General features: G+C 43.2%; 1 protein-coding gene across 5 annotated transcripts in view; it reads left to right on the top strand.

The window, feature by feature from the left end:
- Nucleotides 1-16,904, top strand: part of CAB39L (calcium binding protein 39 like) — a 59,212-nt gene extending 42,308 nt beyond the window's left edge. For all 5 annotated transcript variants that reach the window (XM_064408804.1, XM_064408803.1, XM_064408806.1 and 2 more), the window contains 5 exons: nucleotides 2,043-2,211; nucleotides 5,672-5,731; nucleotides 7,297-7,362; nucleotides 7,856-7,999; nucleotides 15,052-16,904. In XM_064408804.1, coding sequence (XP_064264874.1) covers nucleotides 2,043-2,211; nucleotides 5,672-5,731; nucleotides 7,297-7,362; nucleotides 7,856-7,999; nucleotides 15,052-15,231 — 619 coding nt within the window. In that variant the 3' untranslated portion in view covers nucleotides 15,232-16,904. The remainder of the gene's footprint in view (nucleotides 1-2,042; nucleotides 2,212-5,671; nucleotides 5,732-7,296; nucleotides 7,363-7,855; nucleotides 8,000-15,051) is intronic.
- The last annotated feature ends 2,153 nt before the right edge of the window (nucleotides 16,905-19,057 follow it).

Here is a 19,057-nt window from a genome sequence, read left to right as displayed (position 1 = left end):
AGGCTTGATGCCTTCCAAATCTCCTGCCTGTGCTCCTCACCTTGTACCATGTTCTGCAGTAACCATGGAAGAATGATTCCCTTTACACAGAAATGCATTTCTGCTCTCAGTCTTGCCTCTTTCAAACTTCACAATAAGTGTTTTGGAATACTTCAAGTCCATTGTTTAATTTTCTAGTTCTCTCCAGTATTCACTGTGTGGGGGTTTCTTTAGGTTGTAAGTTCATCCAAACAGAGAAGAACTCAGAAATTTTTTCTGCTGTGAAAATACATCAGCATAGAGCACTAATTGCTCATTAGAAGTGATTTTGAATCACATTTCTTTCATTCCTGCCTGGTGGCTTTGCATGAAGTGTGGGTGCAAAGGACATGCTAGCTATGACTGGGCAGCCTGTAAACTTCCAGGCTTGTTCCAGGCACTAAACACAACTTCCCTCATTTGTGTGAACAGCCAAAGGTCCATAACCCACTTCCAGATAATGGAGCATTTGACTAAGAAGGATTCTGTTGATACTTAATGTTTTTAAAAGTTATTGTGCTGGAAACAATGTAATTTGCTTTTATTCCAACCAAAATATTCATTAGCCAACGATTAAATATTTTCCTGGCTGCACTCCTAGGAGCAGCTCTGCCCCATTTTCCTTAAAAATTAGTATTCCTGTTAATGGACCTGATGCCTCAATGGGAAACATCAGTGAATTTCTGCTGTCTGAAGAGTTAGAAATTCAAGTTTGCAAATGCTTCCCCAAACCAAAACAAATAGAGGCTTGAGTGCATTTCCTTGAGGGTGGGAAGCTTCATTTGCCTGTTTGGAATAGCAATCCATTTTCATTAAGCCAGCTATTGTTGACAGCAGGTTGAAGTATGCAGCTCTGGTATGCTTGCAGAACACAACTGTTCTTTTAAACTGCATGCTGGGGGTAAATTTGAGGGCCCACTCACTTACAGCACAGATGGCATTTTGTGTTTTTCTTCCTTTTTTAAAAAAAAAAAGTATTTCTTTTGGCCTAGTGATAGGAATTAATTGTGCAAAGGAAAAATGATGCTGATATCTCTGGGTGATAATACACAGTTCTGATATAGTATAACCAGTTTATTGAAACAGAGAGTGCTTTCTGTCCCCTTGGACTTCACCACTTTCACATGATTTCTGGCAGAATGCTGGAAAAAATTCATTTAAAATCCTTCTTGACTGTTGGATTTCATCCTTTTTGTTTTTTCATGTGTTTCTAACAGTTTTGTTTCAGATTAATTTCAGCTTTAAAGAAATCAAGACTTAATAGAAATTGAAGATGATCTGAATTTCCTCCCCCCTCCCTCCCTTCCTTCCTCTCCAAGGGCGAGACGTGTGCTGGCTCCTGGCTATTGCAGTGCCTCATGTGCCACAACAGGATTTTACTTGAGGAATGGGTGCTTGTGTCCTAGCACAGCCAAAGCCTCTGCAGAAGAGGCATTGAGCAGAACTCCTCTTAAGTTGAAGAAAAAAAATAAATTTCAGAGCTATAGAAAGCTTAATCCTGTGCAGACTGCCTGGAGAGACTCTTCCTACCTTCCTCATTCATACTCCAGAGTGATGTCCTCTAGAGGAGGAGTAGGAGGTGATGGATGGTCATGAGGTGTTGCAGTTTTCTTGGATAAACTGAGGAGCTCAGAATTAAATCTGAAAAGGGAGGTTTTTATATTGTACAGGCTGTGCTTTCTCACAGATCCAAAAGGGTGAAGGATTTCTGTTGAAATGTTGCACACTCCCCACGGTCTTTTCACAGAGAGGGGGTGTAGTGCAGATTTACACCAAAATGTGTTTTGTCTTGGGAAGAAAGAAGTTTGCAATGAAAAATTCTGGCAGCCTTGTCTGTGTCTGCTCCTGAGCCTTGGGAATAGGTCCTGCAGCTGGGTACAGCACTGGCTGGGAGCTGCCCTCAGTGTGTGGTGTTCCTCCTGGCAGGTGCTTCCTGTGCAACAAAATTCCCTGTTGCTAGAAAGGTGCCTGTTTATCTTCTTTCTTCTATGTTTTGATGTTTTCTCTTTCTCTTCATTCTCCAGATATGAATCCCCAAATATTGCCTTACGCTGTGGAATTATGCTGAGAGAGTGTATCCGCCATGAACCCTTGGCCAAAATCATACTGTTTTCAGAACAGTTCAGAGACTTTTTTAAATATGTGGAAATGTCAACATTTGATATTGCTTCTGATGCCTTTGCTACATTCAAGGTAAATTATTCAGTACATGCATTTTGTGTCAAAAGCAGCACTCCATCAGAAGCCATCACTGAGCACTGTGTTGCTTTGAACTGGGTGGCTTTTTATTGTTCAGTAAAGAATATAATTAATTAACCCTTGGTCTGATTATAGCACGATTCACAACAGCGACCAGGTCTGCCAAGAATCTTTAGAGAAATGTAAATCTGTATTTAATTAACACTCTTCACCTTGATAACTCAGTCTTTTATGCTACCATTTAAAACTCAAATTAATCATGTATTACCTACAGCTCTTGTAAAATGCATAACCTTTTTCTCTCCCTATCTTCCCCACGACAAACCCACTGCTCATCATGACCATACAAGTGAATAGAAGGCATCATTTAAAACTAGCATTTGAAATAATTGTAATTCTTGCTGTCTCTTCTGAGTTCAGCAGTCAAATATAGATTAATGCCAAGCCTGCTGATTGTTTTACAGTGTATTCAGAGTCTTATTTTTGTGACCCATGGTTCAGTGTGCTAAAAGCTAAGTAAGTGGAAGCACTGCATGGGCTCTGTAGAGTGTAGAGTAGAGTGTTCTGTGTAGTTTGTGTTGTATTAAAAATGAGGCTGGGTGAAGATGCCAAATTTCTTGAGTTTGTACATGACCATTATCCTTCCCACCAGGTGCTAGTACAGTCTCTGAGCAAAAAAACCAAAATAAATTTGATGCCTGTGAACTTCACATACAGGGAAGATTATTTTATTTCTGAAAAATAGTTTAAGAAAGCTGAGGGAAAATCTTTTTAGTAAAAGACTCTTCTAAATATAGATCCAACTCCTTTTTTTCTTCTATCACTGAGCTCCCTGCTGTCATAGAAACACATTGTTTATTCTTTCCTTTCAAAGCTAATTAGAAACATGATTAGATAGACCTCAGGAGTAATTGTAAGGAATGTTAGAGTTCAGCTCAGTGATTCTACGTACACTGAAGCCTGGCATTTTACTGGTGTTTACTAGACTACTGAATGGGATAAAGATTTGCATAATGGAGATAACATTGCATTCTTCAGTAATGACTTGAGCAGGATTAGCAATTCAAATCACCCCTTAATCAACTGCAGCATCTTTCCCTTATTGTAAGTTTCACTGTTGTGATGTCCATTAGGTAAAGGTTATGAAATTCAAAGTAGCACAGAAACACAGACAAGGTATAAAAATGCAACGTAACTGAGGTATTTAAATCTTCTGTTTCTAGCATTTTACCCTATGCTCAGAAGAATATTTGTTTCTGGTCAGAAAAAGTGCTTCTGGACTCAGTTCCCAGCCTGACAGAAGAGAATTTCATCTTCTCCCCAGGTCCTGCTTAAGCAGGACAGCAGAGTGTGTTGGTGGTGATGGACAGTCTTCACCCCAGCCAGGAGGCAGGATGGGGATAAGGGTCAATTAAGCTGTGGCAGGGACTGCAGACTGCTACAACCCTTCCAAAAAGAAGAGAGATTGATGTTGTTCATAGATCTACAGCTGTAGAATGTACTTCTGTCCCCTGTGAACTGAGTGTATTTTTAGCAGGATTTAAAAATAGGATTCTACATCCTCACATGCACTGGAAAGAGAGGAGTATGAGGGCAGTTCATCCTCAGACAAAGGACAGAATTCACCTTTTAAAATGCTCGGGGGAAATGTATAAACACCATTTTTAGGTCTTTTTGAAATTGTCTCAGCACCTGATACACGGTCAGTTCTGGAAAGAAGCCAGCTGCTCATTTCATCTCTTGTTTGTCTGCTACTCTGAACAGCTGGAACAGCAAGAGGTGATGTGGAAGGGACTGAAATATGGAGCTGCCTCTTTTCTAATACTGGGAAAATAAGTGCTGTGACTGTTTGCTGGCTGGAATACTGAACTCATGTTTCCATTTCTGGGGTGTCCATGTTGGGTTTGCAGTTGCCACCAGGGTGTCTGATTCAGACCTGAAAGCCTTGGATAGTCTGTGCACCAGAGGAGGGCTTAATTAAATGTTCTTTAAAGTCTGAGGATATTTATAGTAGGGAAGCAGTGGAATTATGATCTGAAGATGCACTTCTTAATTAAAGTTATACAGGTGCACTGGATAGGAAACAGAGCTGTTAAAAATGAAGAGGAAGAAGGCTTGTATTTCAAGACATAAGCTATCTGTGGAGGGTGCAAGCAGCAGTTGGAATGTGCTGGCTGAATGCTGCTGCTCCATCCTTCCTCATCATTTCCTATGAAAACTCATTTTGGATTATATTTCATTTGTGCCCCCTATTGAAGGACTTGTACTTGCCTCCAAGTGCCCTGCATAAAAACTCCTGAATCATGTGTTTCACTCAGCCTTTAAAAGTGCAGTCACTGCAGTCCTGCTAAATGAAGGGATGTATTTAAAATAGGCACTGGATTTTGTAGTGCTCTGCTTTCCACTTATAATTGATGGTAAAAATAAATTAAAGGATTAGTATGTAAAGGATTTATTTTATTTGTGAGGATGTGTCTGTGCATCTGCTTGAGCTCCTCATCAGCTTCAGCCTCTGCCTGGGTAGGGAAACCAAGAAAAATATTATAAAAAAGAGCAGAAAAATACCAACTTGAATGGACTTCATCAGGCATTTATTGTGATCGATGTTGTATTTTAAAAGAAGCAGTAAGATAAAAATCATACTTAAATGCCTCACACTGGCCATTCATTTCATAGCTATTCATCCAGTAAAAAGACAGTTTCTCCTGGAGCTGAACATTTGCCTCTCTGTCACTGAGCACCAACATCACCATTCTGTGGGAAGAGGTTCTTTTAATTTAAATTTGAATTAGTTAGCCTTCTGGAATGGGAGTCAGTCTGTCCAGCTGTCTGTAAGGTCTGCTGCTGCTTTGTGTCAGAAAGTCAACCCTGGGCAGAAAAAGCTCTACAGAAGAGACTCATCCCACTTACCTGAGACTCCTTCCAGGGAAGGGAGTGGAGGAGGAGGGAGCCTGGATGGCTTAGCTTAAGTTGGTGCCTAGCTTTCATTATTAAATATCTACGTGTATAGACAGTGTTTGAATTTGAGTTTTCTTTGTATTCTTGGAGATGAGCAATAGCAGTTCAGGCTTACCATCATCCCCAGCTCTGGGGGAGCATGTAGGTCACTTTTGGCTTGGAGACCAAAGCTCATCCTCCATAAAGGGTTAATTTTCTTTCTTCCTTTTGCCCATCCCTGTTTAATGTGAGTACTGTGCACTATGACCTATCAAAACCAAGAAAAAGTGGGAGGGAAACAGAAATAAAGAGTATTAGAATAGGTATGTCTTGATTCTGTTAGCATTATTACATTAACTCCCCTAAAAGTCCTACTCACCACTTAATGAATGCAGTGTTGTCTATAGAAATCATCTTGTAAATTCTTTCTACTCAAAACTGCTGAAATACATTTGAGAATCCAGGGACAATCACAGGCACTTGCTCTCTCAGGTAACCTTTCTCTGTTCTTCCCCAGGACCTGCTAACGCGACACAAATTGTTGGTGGCAGAATTTCTGGAACAAAATTATGATGTAGTAAGTATCAATGCTGAAAGGCTTTTAAAAAAATCTGTTTATGCTTGGCTGAAAAAAAAAATGCACAGGGAGTTTCGTGCTCTGCATAAACTCCTCACATAGAACTGCAAAACCAAACACTGCTTTGGAGCAGAATCCACACCTGGCATGTGAGATGCAGATACCCCCTCTGCACAGCTGGGGACACAGCCAAGGTCTCAGGAGAACTCAGAGGTTAAGAGCAAGTTTTGTTCCTCGCCGTGTGCATCAGATCTCCTCAAGTGTGAATGGAACTGAAACTTTGCATGCAAACAGATCATGGGAGAAAACCTGTGCATGGTTTTAAACAGTTTTGTGATACCCCAGCACTGACAGGGCCATACTGGAGTTATTTACTCTACTTTGGGACAGAAGAGAAGAGTTACTGAAACAAGTTTTAGCATTACTGGAAATTACATGCACCTGAATGAGGGAGTGAGGTCTCAGTATTCCTATTACCTTCCTAAGGCAATTAGTCCCTTGGTTAGTTGCTATTTTTCACTTTGATTTTTTGGCTCCCTTTTGGACCAAATGTGGGTCAGAAAAATTCCATTGGATTGAACTAAAATTGGATTGGTACAGATCATGGAATTAAACTATGGGTCATGGTTTTGTGTTACCTGAGGTGTTCTTTATTTCACTGCCAAAATGAAAAGACAAATTTCTTTCATTCTGATTACCATGAAGATTAAATAAAGAGCAGGCTTATTATTGCTGAGTCACTAATGCAGCTTAGCTGAAGCAAAATAAGTGTCTCTGCTAATCTTTTCCCTTAATACTAGAGCACTGTACTGGAACAGTCCCCATTCTACATTTATCTGATGTTTTACATTTTTGAGTATCAATTGTCTAAGCAAGTTGGTTTGGATTTGTTTTGGGTTTGGTTTTTTTGGGTGTGTTTTTTTTTTTTTGTGACTATTGGACAGCAGTGTTGATTTTTCCTGCTTGTTTGGTAGATAGTAGAACATTCTGCAGCCTTATCTCTCAGTCTTCCTGACCACAAGATCCCCTTGATTCATCCCTGCAAAATCCAGCACACACTTTGCTCCTAGTGACCCTTGCTGGGCAAAGAGCTTTAACAAGTGGCAGTGCTGAAGGCAGGCGAGGTGGCACCTCACAAAAGGAGCATTTGGGATGTCCCATCACCATTTTGGGGTGTTGCACTGAGTCACACAGCCAGGCATGACCACGATGTTCCCAGTTATGTGCTGGACCCACATGTCCTGGCAGCAGAGTCACCCTTCTGTAAGAGAAGGCTGCCCAGGCACTGGCTTACTTCTGTCCCAGTTGGCTCACACCAGCCCCTCTTCCATCCAGTCCATATGAGGTATTCCCCCTCTGCAGCACTTGGAAGAGGAGGGTTCCTGGGCATTAGTTCACTCACTGTGTGATAACCAGCCAAGGCCACAAGAGCTGGGCCTGGCACTGCAGTGAAGTGCTAGAGGGTGGCACTGCTGCAGCCTCTGCTGCTCCTCTGGGGTGAGAAGGACCAAAAGAAGGAAGGGTGGACATGAATCTGATGCATTTGTTTTTTCTTGTTATTCTAGATATTTGAGGACTATGAAAAACTCCTTCATTCTGAGAATTATGTAACAAAGAGGCAGTCTTTGAAGGTAAAGTCTCTGAGCACTTTCCTCTTAAGCTTTTACTCTGTGTTATGCAGAATATCAAGGTGCATGTAGGGCAATGGAGCAGCCATTTTTCTATCAACAGCAGAACTAAGGGCTTGTGATGCTCTTCCTGAAAAGCACAGGAGCTCACTGTGTCTTCTCTCCTGGGCCTCTGGGGAAGCACTGGGCCATTCCTATGGAACGAGTGCTGTCACTTCTCTGAGCTCAGATCTGTGCTTTGGTTCAGGACATGGGCTACAATGAGCTTGGCAGTAAGGTGGCAGTCTCTGTCTGAGGCACCAAGTGTGACATGGCCTGCACATGGAAGCAGAGGAGGGTGTGAATGTAACATGGGAATGAAATTAGGGTGTCTTTGTCGACACTTGCTTTTGTCCCAGCTACTCACACCAGCCCCTGTTACACCCAGCCCATATGCAGGATCCCCCTCTGTAGTATTTAGAAGATGAGCACATGATTTTTCTGATTTTGCTTACAGCTTCTGGGTGAACTGATTCTGGACCGACACAACTTCGCCATCATGACGAAATACATCAGCAAACCAGAAAACCTGAAGCTGATGATGAACTTGCTGCGAGATAAAAGCCCCAACATTCAGTTTGAAGCATTCCATGTGTTCAAGGTGAGCCAGTATGACTTGTAGATGTGGCAGACTTTCTCTTTTACTCATAAAAATATTTTTCAAGGTATACAAAAGGAAGTCCAGAAAATTAAGGCAAAGTTGAGGTTTACAATCACTTGCAGTATTTGAGTGTCATAATTGAAAAGGGCTTTCAGGTGAGACCTAAAGCAGCATCATTTTGGTTTGAGCTGGGGGTAGTCAGTTAAGTAGCCATAAGCTACAGGTAACAAAATACACAACTTCTAGGTAGAATCCAGGGAACCTTCTCCCCACTCCTGAATCATTTTACCATGTGATTCTGGGGAAAGATGAAAAAAAGGTCTTAAAACTCTACCTTAGATTAAAAGTAGGTGTTGCTGGTGCTGGGCATCAGTGCAAGCACAGTATGCTTTTAAAGGTTTGGTTAATCTGAGCTTGAAATGAGTTTTATCCTTCCATCATTTTGCAGTGACATTAATGCAGTGTTAAACAATTACCTGACACAGCCAGTGTCCCTTTTTTCATGATGATCAGTGTTAATAAAATAAGTTAGAAATTTACCATTTTCCTATCAAAAGAGTTCTCTGCTCTGGAACAGAGGGTGAGTCAGATTGTTATGCAAAACTAATTCCAATTTGGAATGAACATGTTAATTTCAAACTATAAATAGAGTTGTTAATGATTATCAGAAAAGGAATTTTGAGCCTCTAAGGATATCCCTTCCCTAAGATGGCTAAGAAAGATACCAGATAACACCAAATGACTGTGGAAACAGGTTACAACACCCGCCACAAATTCAGGGTGACTTGTTAAATTTTGTACTTTTGCCATTTTTGATTTGGGAAAAAAAGCTTTCAGATCTTCAGTGTGGAGACTTAGAGAATATGCAGCTTCTCCAAAAAGCTTTCAGTTTTGTAAAAGAAAAAAAAATCTTCAAGGAGGATTAAAAGAAAATTCCTTTTGTGAAATAAGCAGCTTGGTAAGCTGTTCCCTTGCTGACTTCCTCCAGTCAACTGAACCACTGTGAGTAACTTGTACTCCTCCTCCTCCTCCTTATCAGGAGGTGTGTGGCTCCAAGATAAGCCAGCAGTCTGGCTCCAGGCACTTGCAACCTTTGAGATGCCAGTGGAGAGAAGGTATCAGAGGATTTGGGTTTCTTAGCCACTCTGTGAATAAATGCAAGATTTTTATTTATGAAAGACATGAGTTGCTGTTCCTGAATTAATAATAGGCATGGACCAGGCCTTGGGAATGGCCGATTTCACTTATTTTAGGAGACATTCAAAAGGACTTGGAATAATGTAAAAGGATTCCAGTATGCAACAGTTTCACACATTGCTGTTTCTCCCATTTTGCCTTCCTATTCCTCCCTTCCAGTATGCTGCATCCCATTTCCAGTTAGAGTGGGAATGTTGCAGGCCCATCCTTGCTTGACCACTTGCAGTTCCTGCCATGTGGACATAAAGCTTGGACCTCAGAGTGCCAGCAGAACAAACCATGAGCAACAGTGGTGTTGTGTCTCTTCAGTTCAAAGGGCCAAACTCTGTCCTCAGACACCTCCATGGGATGTCGTTGGTCTTTTCCAGTGCAACCAGTTTGTTTGTGCTCAGTTCTACAGCATCCCTGAAATTAGAAGCTGAGGACAAGATTCCTCTCCCAGTTACATTAACATGGAATATTACAGCTGACAAGAGAACTGGGCTGAGGGACACAAACCCAGAAACAGGAGGCAGGGTTGCCTGGATCTAGTAGCATCCAGCTCCTCCCCAGAAGGGTCCTTACAGGGTTTGTTACAGGAAATTGCTTTGTGAATTAGCTTTGTAGAGAGGGTCAGAGAAGCTCTTTTCCCTCTGATTTCACATCTTAAATTGAATTCTAACTTCTTGAGAACTACTGAAATCCTTATGTATTTAAACACTGGCTTTAAGTTTGTTTGTGCTCAGTTCTACAGCATCCCTGCCTCCTGTTTTTGGGTTTGTGTCCCTCAGCCCAGTTCTCTTGTCAGCTGTAATATTCCATGTTAATGTAACTGGGAGAGGAATCTTGTCCTCAGCTTCTAATTTCATAAATTTTGAACTGTGCCTGTATTTTTAAATTATGCTTGCAAAATACCTATGCAGTCCTGGCTGAAATTACAGTAGACTAACCACAGTGATTTGGAATCAAAGGTCTGCTGAGAAGTGGATACTTGCTGCTCTGTCTGAGCTGCCAAAAGATTTGGGTTTAAATTACCTGATCTAGATGTTTCACCAGTTAGACACAGTTGAAATGAAAAAGTGTTTGTTTTGTAAGCATCCAGATTCCAATGCTCCTGTGCCCCAGCTGACCCAAAAAAAAGGCTTGTGACTCTTACTGCCTGAGGCAATTTCTAATTATTGGAGATTTGAAACTGTGAGCTAGAGATGAAAGTGATGAGCACTTCTAGTACAAACTTATTTTGGAGGAACATTTTGTGGTTGAAAATGCCAATTTTCAAATACCCCCAAGCTCTGAGAATATTTAATTCATCCAATTTACTGTGAGTGAGAAAATGAAGACAGAGTGCCCACTTTCTGTGACTCTTTCCATTCTTCACTTAGGAGATGATTGATCTTCCTCCTAACTCCAGTCCCTTCTCTTTTTTTTTTTACCTGAAAAAGTGCCTTGCAGCACCATCCTAAAGGTCTGCAGCTGCTTTGTAAAACTGGATGTCCCAGGCAATGTATGCATAAGGATTACCCAGTATTTAATCATGAGAAAAAGCTAACAGACCTCACCTTTTCCCTCCTCCTTCATAAATAAATCCAAGGGGATCACTTAGAGTGGTAGGCTTTGAGAGGCACTGGCTCTTTGCAGTGGTTTCAGTGGAGAGACGTCAGTCTTGAGCGCACACACTTTGGGGATCAAATGTTGGGAAGGGCTCTCCAGCTCCTGTGGTGGGTTTGTGATGTGCTCCATTAGTGGAGCCTACTTCGAGTTCACCTGTCTGTAGGGGAGGCTGTATCTTTCAGGCCTGTGGTGCAGGGATTCCTCTAACCTCACATATTCAAAAACAAAGGATAGGAACAGCTCTCTTGGATTTCACAAACACAATTTGCTAATTTTGAGGAAAATACCCTGTAGCAGTGAGCTGGGATTATGTGACTTTTTTGCTCTTAAAGGGACATTTAGCAAGATGTATTTTACTGTTTAAATCTAAAAATAGAATGGGTACACAGTGTTTTGTGACCTCAGTTTCATTTTTCCATTCTCTTTCATGCACATTACTAGCTACCTCCTGCAGCTCGCTCTGCAAATGGCCTCACATAATTTGACCATACTGACAGTTTGCTCTTGGTACGTAGCTGAGGCTGTGTTTGCAGGGATGTGTGCTCTCTGTTTCTCAGCTGGATAATCTAAAGGACAAGGATTATTATGTGAAGCATTGTGCTAAAAGCAGCATGAACTGTGTGTGTTCTGTGTGTGCAGTGTCCTGACAGTGACATTGTGCATGACCCCAGAGCAAGTCCTAAAATACTCAGTCCAGGGCATCCTGTAATTGCTCTTGCTCTGGTCTTGCCCCAGAAGGTTGTAATGCCTGGTTATTAATTGTGAGGAAATAAGGTCAAACTCTCTAATCAAGTTATTTTAATATTTGTTTAAAGAAATACATAAATACTTTTAATGGAGAAGATAACAATTATTGCACTTTGGACAACTTTTGAAGCTTTGGAGTTGATTTTCATTCCAGGTCTTTCACAAATACTCATGAAATGGAGCTTTTTCTGTTTTGAGACAGCTATATTTAGAGTTGGAATTTTAAATGGGTACTGTCTTTATTTTGGGTCTCCATCTCTCTCATCTATCTGAATTTAGTACTCTAGAACATATATCTTTTCATAATAAAACCACAGGTGAAACCAAGTCCTCTGTGGTTTGATCCAACTTCATTTTAGTTGAAATGTTCCAGATAGCATTAATAATGTGTCTGGTTTTAGGGACTGATCTCCTACTCTATGCCAACACAGAGTTCTGAATGAGGGAGACCCTTTCTAACATAAAGTCTTGTGGTGATCCTGCTCCTGGGCTCTGTGAAACTGGTCAGTTGATACTGACAGAATTGATTTTGTTTGCTTAGCCAAAGTGTTGAATAACATTTCAGGAATTTTCTGGTCCTTGAACATTCTCTCTTTACGAGTCCCTGTTGACACTGAGCAAGACTGGCAGTTGAGATGATCTTTGTTTGAATGTTCACTTTGCCAGTTTTGCAAGGGGAAGATTGTAATCTATAAATAGTTGAACAGGAAAATAAACAGGATGTGATGGCTTCTATGAAACTAAGTTCTTTATTATTTGCTATGGTAATACCAGTGGTAGGTCCAATGTGAAATGCTATTTACTAGGCTTACCACCAACCCTCCAGTTCTGTTTGCAGAGCAGAGAGCTTTTACAACAAGAATTATTTAGATTTCTTCATTTTGAGAGTCACCCTTCAGACAAATATTAGGGAGGCCTAATATTCATTGAAGGAAGATGTTCAGCACTTCAAGGTCAGGCCTTCTTTGATGGTTTCCATTTGCATTGTCATCAGATGATTTCTGAACATGAGGGTCTTGCCAGTGTATTTGATGGCTTCTCCTCATCACCAAGGGTGAACTGAACTCCAAAATAAATTTTTTTATGAAGATCTGTAAATCCCCACCTGTAGGCTTACATCTTGCTTTTCCCCATGGCAGCTCATCCAGATGACTGGGGGCTTATCATAGTCCAAATCCTGGAAGTATCCAGCTTCCATCAGCATGATCACCTGCTGTAGGTCAGCACACAGGGAGCTGCATCCTGGGGCTGCTCCAGCTGAGAGCATGAAGTGCTGCAGCCTCATCCAGAGCCACATGTCCATACTCAGGAGATCTCAAGATTCAAGTAGATAAAGCACAGACTGGAAAGCTGTAAAGCACGTCCATATTTACATCCCCAAACCCTTTTTCTCCCAGTCTAAGGGGAACCAATGCGTCAATAGCAGTGTATCAAAGTAATTTGCAAAGGAGGAGAAGCTGCTTTCAGATGCTGCAGCTGTTGAGAGTGCCTCAGGTGTAGTGAGGGCTGGGATCTGGCCATCCCACCCACAGGCAGATGTGTCCCTGGTACGAGGCTGCCCTGTGAGTACTTCAGGCATTGTGCAGGAAAGGGGCTGCTCAGAAGGGATCCTTGGGGGCTGTTAGTGCTGCACGTGAGAAGTTTGAGGTGGCATGTGGGAATAAAAAGGAGCCATATAAAATAATGGCTCAGGGTAATTAGAGAAGAGCAAGGTGGAGGCCTGTGTGAATAACTGTAGATAGTGTATAAGCACTGGGACCATGGCCTGGACACCAGATCAAGGAAAACTTTGTAATGCACTTGGGAAGTGTTCTCCCAGCATGGCAGAGGTTGCAGCTCTTTCTGCACAGCAGAGGGCAAAGTAGATTGCAGCAGGGACTTTTAGGAGAAGCCTGAGGAGGAGGGATCCAGAGGAGACAAAAGCACAGACAGAGATTAAGACTATTCTAGCATCAGGATGCCAGGGTTTAAGAGCAGATGCTCTGTCTCACCTCTGTGAAATGAAAAATTGAAGATTCCTGTTTGGGCAGAAGTGCTCAGTGGGATACTATTGGTGTGTATTGAACTCCACTCCTTCCATGTGTTCCCCTGATGTGGCACTTTCCCCACCACTTGGTATAACCTCCTCTGATATTGGAGTATGAAGCCTAATGGTAGGTGCAGTCTGTACCCTGCCCCAGCCTTTACCAGGTGTTGTCTTAGGGACAAGAGGCTGTGGCACAGGCCCCCAGGACAGCGTGCGTGATTCTCAGCAGGTAGCACAGCTCCTCCCTGTGCAGCTGGATGTGGCCCAGGTTTTCCTGTGGGCACAACCTCAGGGGAGGCAGAAGGACCTGCAGAAGAGCCCCAGCTTGGGAGCAGTGGTGGTGCTGCCCGTGCTCGGCAGGACAACATGCCATTCTGTACTGTCAGCAGATGTTTGTTTTCATTCTGGCTTGGACAGCCTTGGAGGGAAACTGGACGCTTTCCAGCTCTGTCCATCCTTAATTTCTTCTCATCGGGTAGAGAATAACTGGAGTTATTTCTGTCGTTGCACAAGCACTCAGGCGCTGTTTGTTGACCAGCCATGGTAACCCTGGTGTGCTCCAGATGTGGGAGCTGCCCACGGGGTGGCCGGGGTGCACTGCACATGTGTTCCCACTGTGAGCCCCTGACCCATCCTGAGCGACATTCCAGAAAAGAGAGCCCCATCTCTGTGGCATCCTGAGGTCCCTGAAAGAGTCTTTCACCGCTGGCCTTTGCAACCAGCCTTAGGTTTGCACTTAACCCAGAGAAAATGTTAAAGAAATAGCATTGTGGCATGAGGGGTCATGTTCAGAGATGGAAAAGTGCAGCTTTAGCGATTACAGGGGGAAAAATCAGAGCATTGAAGAAGGCCAGTAAGCCCACAGTGCTGGGCTGGCTGTGCCAGGTGAGTATCTGTGTCTCACGTCACCTTCCTGCATTGTCACCCTCCTCTGGTCAGCAAGGGCTGCAAAGGTGCTGGGCACACCACAATCCCCCTGCTCCTGCTGCTGTTTCCATGCTCCCATGAATGGATTAGGCAGAGGGAAGTGAGGCCTCTGACATATTTTTCCAAACCGAAACAAAGCTGGCAAGTCTAATTTTAGGCCTGGTTAAAACGGAAATGATATCAATACTGACACAAAGCGTTTCTGTTCTCCTGATAATTAATTTCTGTGTATTTGTCTTGTGGGTGGGAAGAGGCTGAGAATTGATAAGTCCCTCTCAACAGCTGGATTTACAGTCAAAAGTTTTTATCACCAAAGAGCAAAGTGAAAGGGAAGTGATACCACATGCGGGCATAGTTTTGGTTCAGTTTGCTGTCGAACCAACATGTTTGAACTCCTGTCTGACTGCCTTGGCACAGACAAGGTGTGTAGCAGTAGAGTATCTGCCTGCTAGCCTTGTTAAAAAGTAACTTATGGGGATGTTGTGACTGATGCTTCCCTCTCTCTCTCTCTCTCTGTCCCCACCCCCTTGCTGTCTCTCTGTGCCTGATTTTGTTTGCATGTTAGGTTTTTGTGGCCAGTCCAAACAAAACACAGCCTATTGTGGAGATCCTGTTGAAAAACCAACCCAAGCTAATTGAGTTTCTGAGCAATTTCCAGAAAGAAAGGACGGACGACGAACAATTCACTGATGAGAAGAACTACCTGATTAAGCAAATCCGAGACTTGAAAAAGCCAACGGCATGAAGAACACCTCTTGTTTTCCACTGTAGGCATTAATCTCAGTTGTTAAATTCCTCTGTGTCCCTTAAACACCACAATAGTGCTTGAGAAGGCACAGCAAGTGCCTGGTTTTTATTTTGTCTTTGTTCTTAGATGTCAAGAGTATAGGGATTTTACATGAGAACTAAAAAACCAAAAATCTAGAATAATATATTATTTTTAATCAAGATTATAATTATTTATGTCAGTTTAGAATCTCTGTAATAGAAGCTGGTTTGACAGATTTTTTTTGTGCTCAAGAAGAATGAACCTCTTTGCTTAACTTTATCAGCAAACTCAAGCACTGGCAAGTGCACAGAGCAGGTCTTCTGAGGACTGTGACATTGTTCCTTCACACCTGTAGTTGTGACTTGGTTCTAGTGCTGCACACACACAAGACTGTGAAAGAGTACATTGGTCTCTGGAGTTAGCTGCACTTATAGGTCAGGTTCTTTAGTCAAAACTATGGAAGATGAAAAAGCAGTAAGGTCACGTTTTTGCTTCATTTTGTGTTCTTTCATCCTTTTTTCCCGCCTAGATCAGAGGTTTTCTATTCAGTGCTAGGGAATGGATGGATATATCAGCCATCTGAGCTGTTTCTGCCTAAGTCCCATTTCATTGTGTGATCTGTCTTGTGCTAGAGCACAGGCTTTTCCTACCAGCTCCCAGCAGTGTCATGAGGAGCAGCCCCATGGACATGGTGCTCATGTGCCCCGTAATGGGAAAAGGCAAGGGCAACGCCCCTCCATCAAAGGCCATGCTGTATGGCTGATAAAGTGATCTGACACCTACAGAAACCATCCATGGTCAAGAATATTGGGTGGTCACCAGAGCTACTTGGCTGAATTGTGACAAGGGCTGAGCCTCAGCACCAGAGTGAGAGGAGGGCCCTTAATGTCTTTCCATATGAATTCCAATCCTGGCTGTGCAAGGCGGGGTTGAGCTAAGTTCAGCAAGGAAATCATGAAAAGGCCTCAGCCAGATCTGCTGCGTGGGCTGAGGTCCCTGAGGCTGCAGGGGCTGTCACAGCTGACAGCATTTACTGGATACTGAGCTCAGGAAGCCACTGAGCAGTAACAGGCACCAAAGGCCACCTGTACTTTGGCATTTTCTGCCCTTGTTCATCCTGACCTGAATTCAGGTTCTGTATTTAAGTTGTGGAAGAGGAGGCTGTTGCACCTTTAGTGTTTTGAGTTTAATAAGCTCTATGGTACAGACAGTGTTTCCCTGGTGTGTTTGAAGAGTTTTTGGAGTATTTTGTTTTCTAACAGGAAAATGTTATTCTGATGCTTTAGTAGGAAGTGGAGTTTGAGAGCAGGGAGTGGAAATTTCTTGAATTTTTCTGGACAGCCTAAGTTCTGAGTTTTCCTATTTGCTGTAAGAAAGTTCTCTAGCTAAAAGTCTGTCTAATGCTTCAGGTAACAGGTGACACTGAATTGTAAAAACAGAGCAAGCCCTTTTCTTTCATTAAACTGTTGTATATTGAGATGACTGATACTTTAACTTATGTGCTTTAGAAAAGGGAAGAAACAGAACCGATTGTGGTCTTGTTTTTTTTCAGATGTCAGATACACACAACAAATGCACATCTTAGTTGCCTGGAATTTAAAAAAAATTATTTACAAGCTATTAAAGGCATGATTACTGATCACTCCTTACTTCTGTCTCTGGGGTTTTTTCTCTCTTGCCTTTCTGGATAGCCAAATTCCATACAGTGCTAAATTCCTTCTCTCCTTTGCCAGCTTGTTTCAGCAGATGGAGAGAGATGAGCACTGCCTTCGAAGCCAATGCTCTCTGAAGCATCATGTCTGCAGCCCTGATTGGCAGGGCTCTGGCAACCCCAGCCCCAGCCCAGCCATGAGCCTCACCCCAACCCACGGGTGGGGTTTGCTGGCAGTGGTCACTTGCAGGTCGATAAGGGAGCATTATTTGCAGTCCTCAGAGCCAGTCATTTAAGTCTGATCCTCTGAGATTTGGAGCCTGAATCCGAAGGGTGCTTGGCTGTGTTCTGAGCTCCTGGGGTGGGGCTGGTCTCCAGGGCTGGATTAACACAGAGACACGTGTCCATTGCCTCAGCCTCTGGAGTCACATGAGAACTTTGGGCTTCCAGCCCGTGCTAGGAAAAAGTGTCTCATGGTGTGTTGCTGGGGAATGCCTGCCCTTGACAAAGTGAGAGTGACCCACACAGAGGTGCCCAGACAGTCTGTGAGGGGTCACACTGGGAGCTTCGTCTGCATGGTCTGCACACAGAAGAGCACTTGAAGAGAGCCAAATCTGGTGGTAACACGAGGAGCAAGGTTCCACCCTGGAGTCTGCGTGGGCAGCAATGTGTCAGACCAACAGGGACCAGTGATGGGCCCCAGCCCTGCAAAAGAACCCTTTTCCAGGGTAGGGAATCTTTGGACTACATGAGAAAGTAAGGGGTAAGGAGGGCTTGTGAAAAAGGGCTCACTGTGTGTGTGTCTGCAACAGGGGGGAAGAAGTGGTCTTACAGGAAAAACGACACATGCCAGGCCCTGGCAGCCTGTCTTACCAGAAGTTGGTCCTGCAGTAGATCACATAACACATCTCAAAGTAGAGTCTTCCCCAAGCTCAACTTGCTTAGATCTTTGAAAGAAAAAAAAGCATAAAAATTGGTGAGGATTAAATTAAGCACCATAGTAATATTTCACAGCAGGTGGGGACACATCCCTAAGTAAATGAAAATGAGGTCTTTTCTAATGTGATTTTGAAATAATGACAGTGCATTTGGTGAATTCACTCAAAGTGGTTCTTCTGCTTTAGGGAGTGCTCCCACCAGGAACTCGCAATTTATCTGAAATTACTATCTGAGGGAGCTGTGTGATTGCAGGACGTGGTTCATCAGAGTGAAGGCAGGAAAGAAGATTGTAAACTGGAAAGATAAAGAAGCTGGAGGAAGCCTCTCCATTCCATTCTGCACACAGCATTCAGGGGTTTGGATCGCATGAATAAATCTCTGCCAGCATACGATGTAGGATGCTGCAATGTCAAACCTTATTTGATACAGCAGAGTGCCAGGAATCTTTGCACCATAAGCTTCTGTCATGGGATTTGGGCAGCTTGTGCTGAAATCAGGAAAATCTGATTAGAAGCAGCCACAGACTCCCCAGAGTGTCCTGGTGTGTACAGCAGCAGGTGTGAACCCAGGAGAGGCCAAGGACTCTGGCCTTCCACAAATGTGGGCGTTAAGACCTCTTGAGCCTCTTAATCTGCATTCTCCAGAGACAAGATCAGATGAGAAGGAAAGAATGACTTGGGCCTCTGCTGTTATCTAATGATAACAGCAGTCATGAGAGGGAGAGGAGGTCCAGATCCCATTTGTTCTCTAGCATGTGCTTTGCTTTTTCTTGTGAAATTGGAGCAGGGCTAAGAGAGCCCAGGCCTCTGTCCAAGGGGTGCAGTGGTGTTTGGTCAGTAGAGAAGCTTTCTCGCTGGGCCAACAAATGCTTCATTTCTCTTTCTGAAACAGAGGGACTTCAACATTTTGGCTGGAAACACATTCCTGCAGATCATCTTATGCCTGGCAGTGAAAGTTGAGGCAGAGGGGATACACGTTTTGGTCTCTGTGACATAAAAGGAAATTGTATGTAACTTTCCCACTCCTTGACTGTGTTCTTGCATAGAGATGCAGGTTTCCATGGACTGAGTACAAGGTGTCCCAGAGCCTCCAGTGGGAGTTTCAGCCCCATGGTGAGAGGCAATCCGGTGAGCAAGAGCTGCTGTGGCCTGGGGAAGAGAAGGAGCTAAAGTCCCTGTCATCCCAGCCCATGCTGAAGAGAAGCCTTGTTTC

Source organism: Passer domesticus, chromosome 2, assembly GCF_036417665.1.
Source record: "Passer domesticus isolate bPasDom1 chromosome 2, bPasDom1.hap1, whole genome shotgun sequence".
Taxonomy (NCBI): domain Eukaryota; kingdom Metazoa; phylum Chordata; class Aves; order Passeriformes; family Passeridae; genus Passer; species Passer domesticus.
This window is presented reverse-complemented; position numbering and strand designations above follow the sequence as displayed.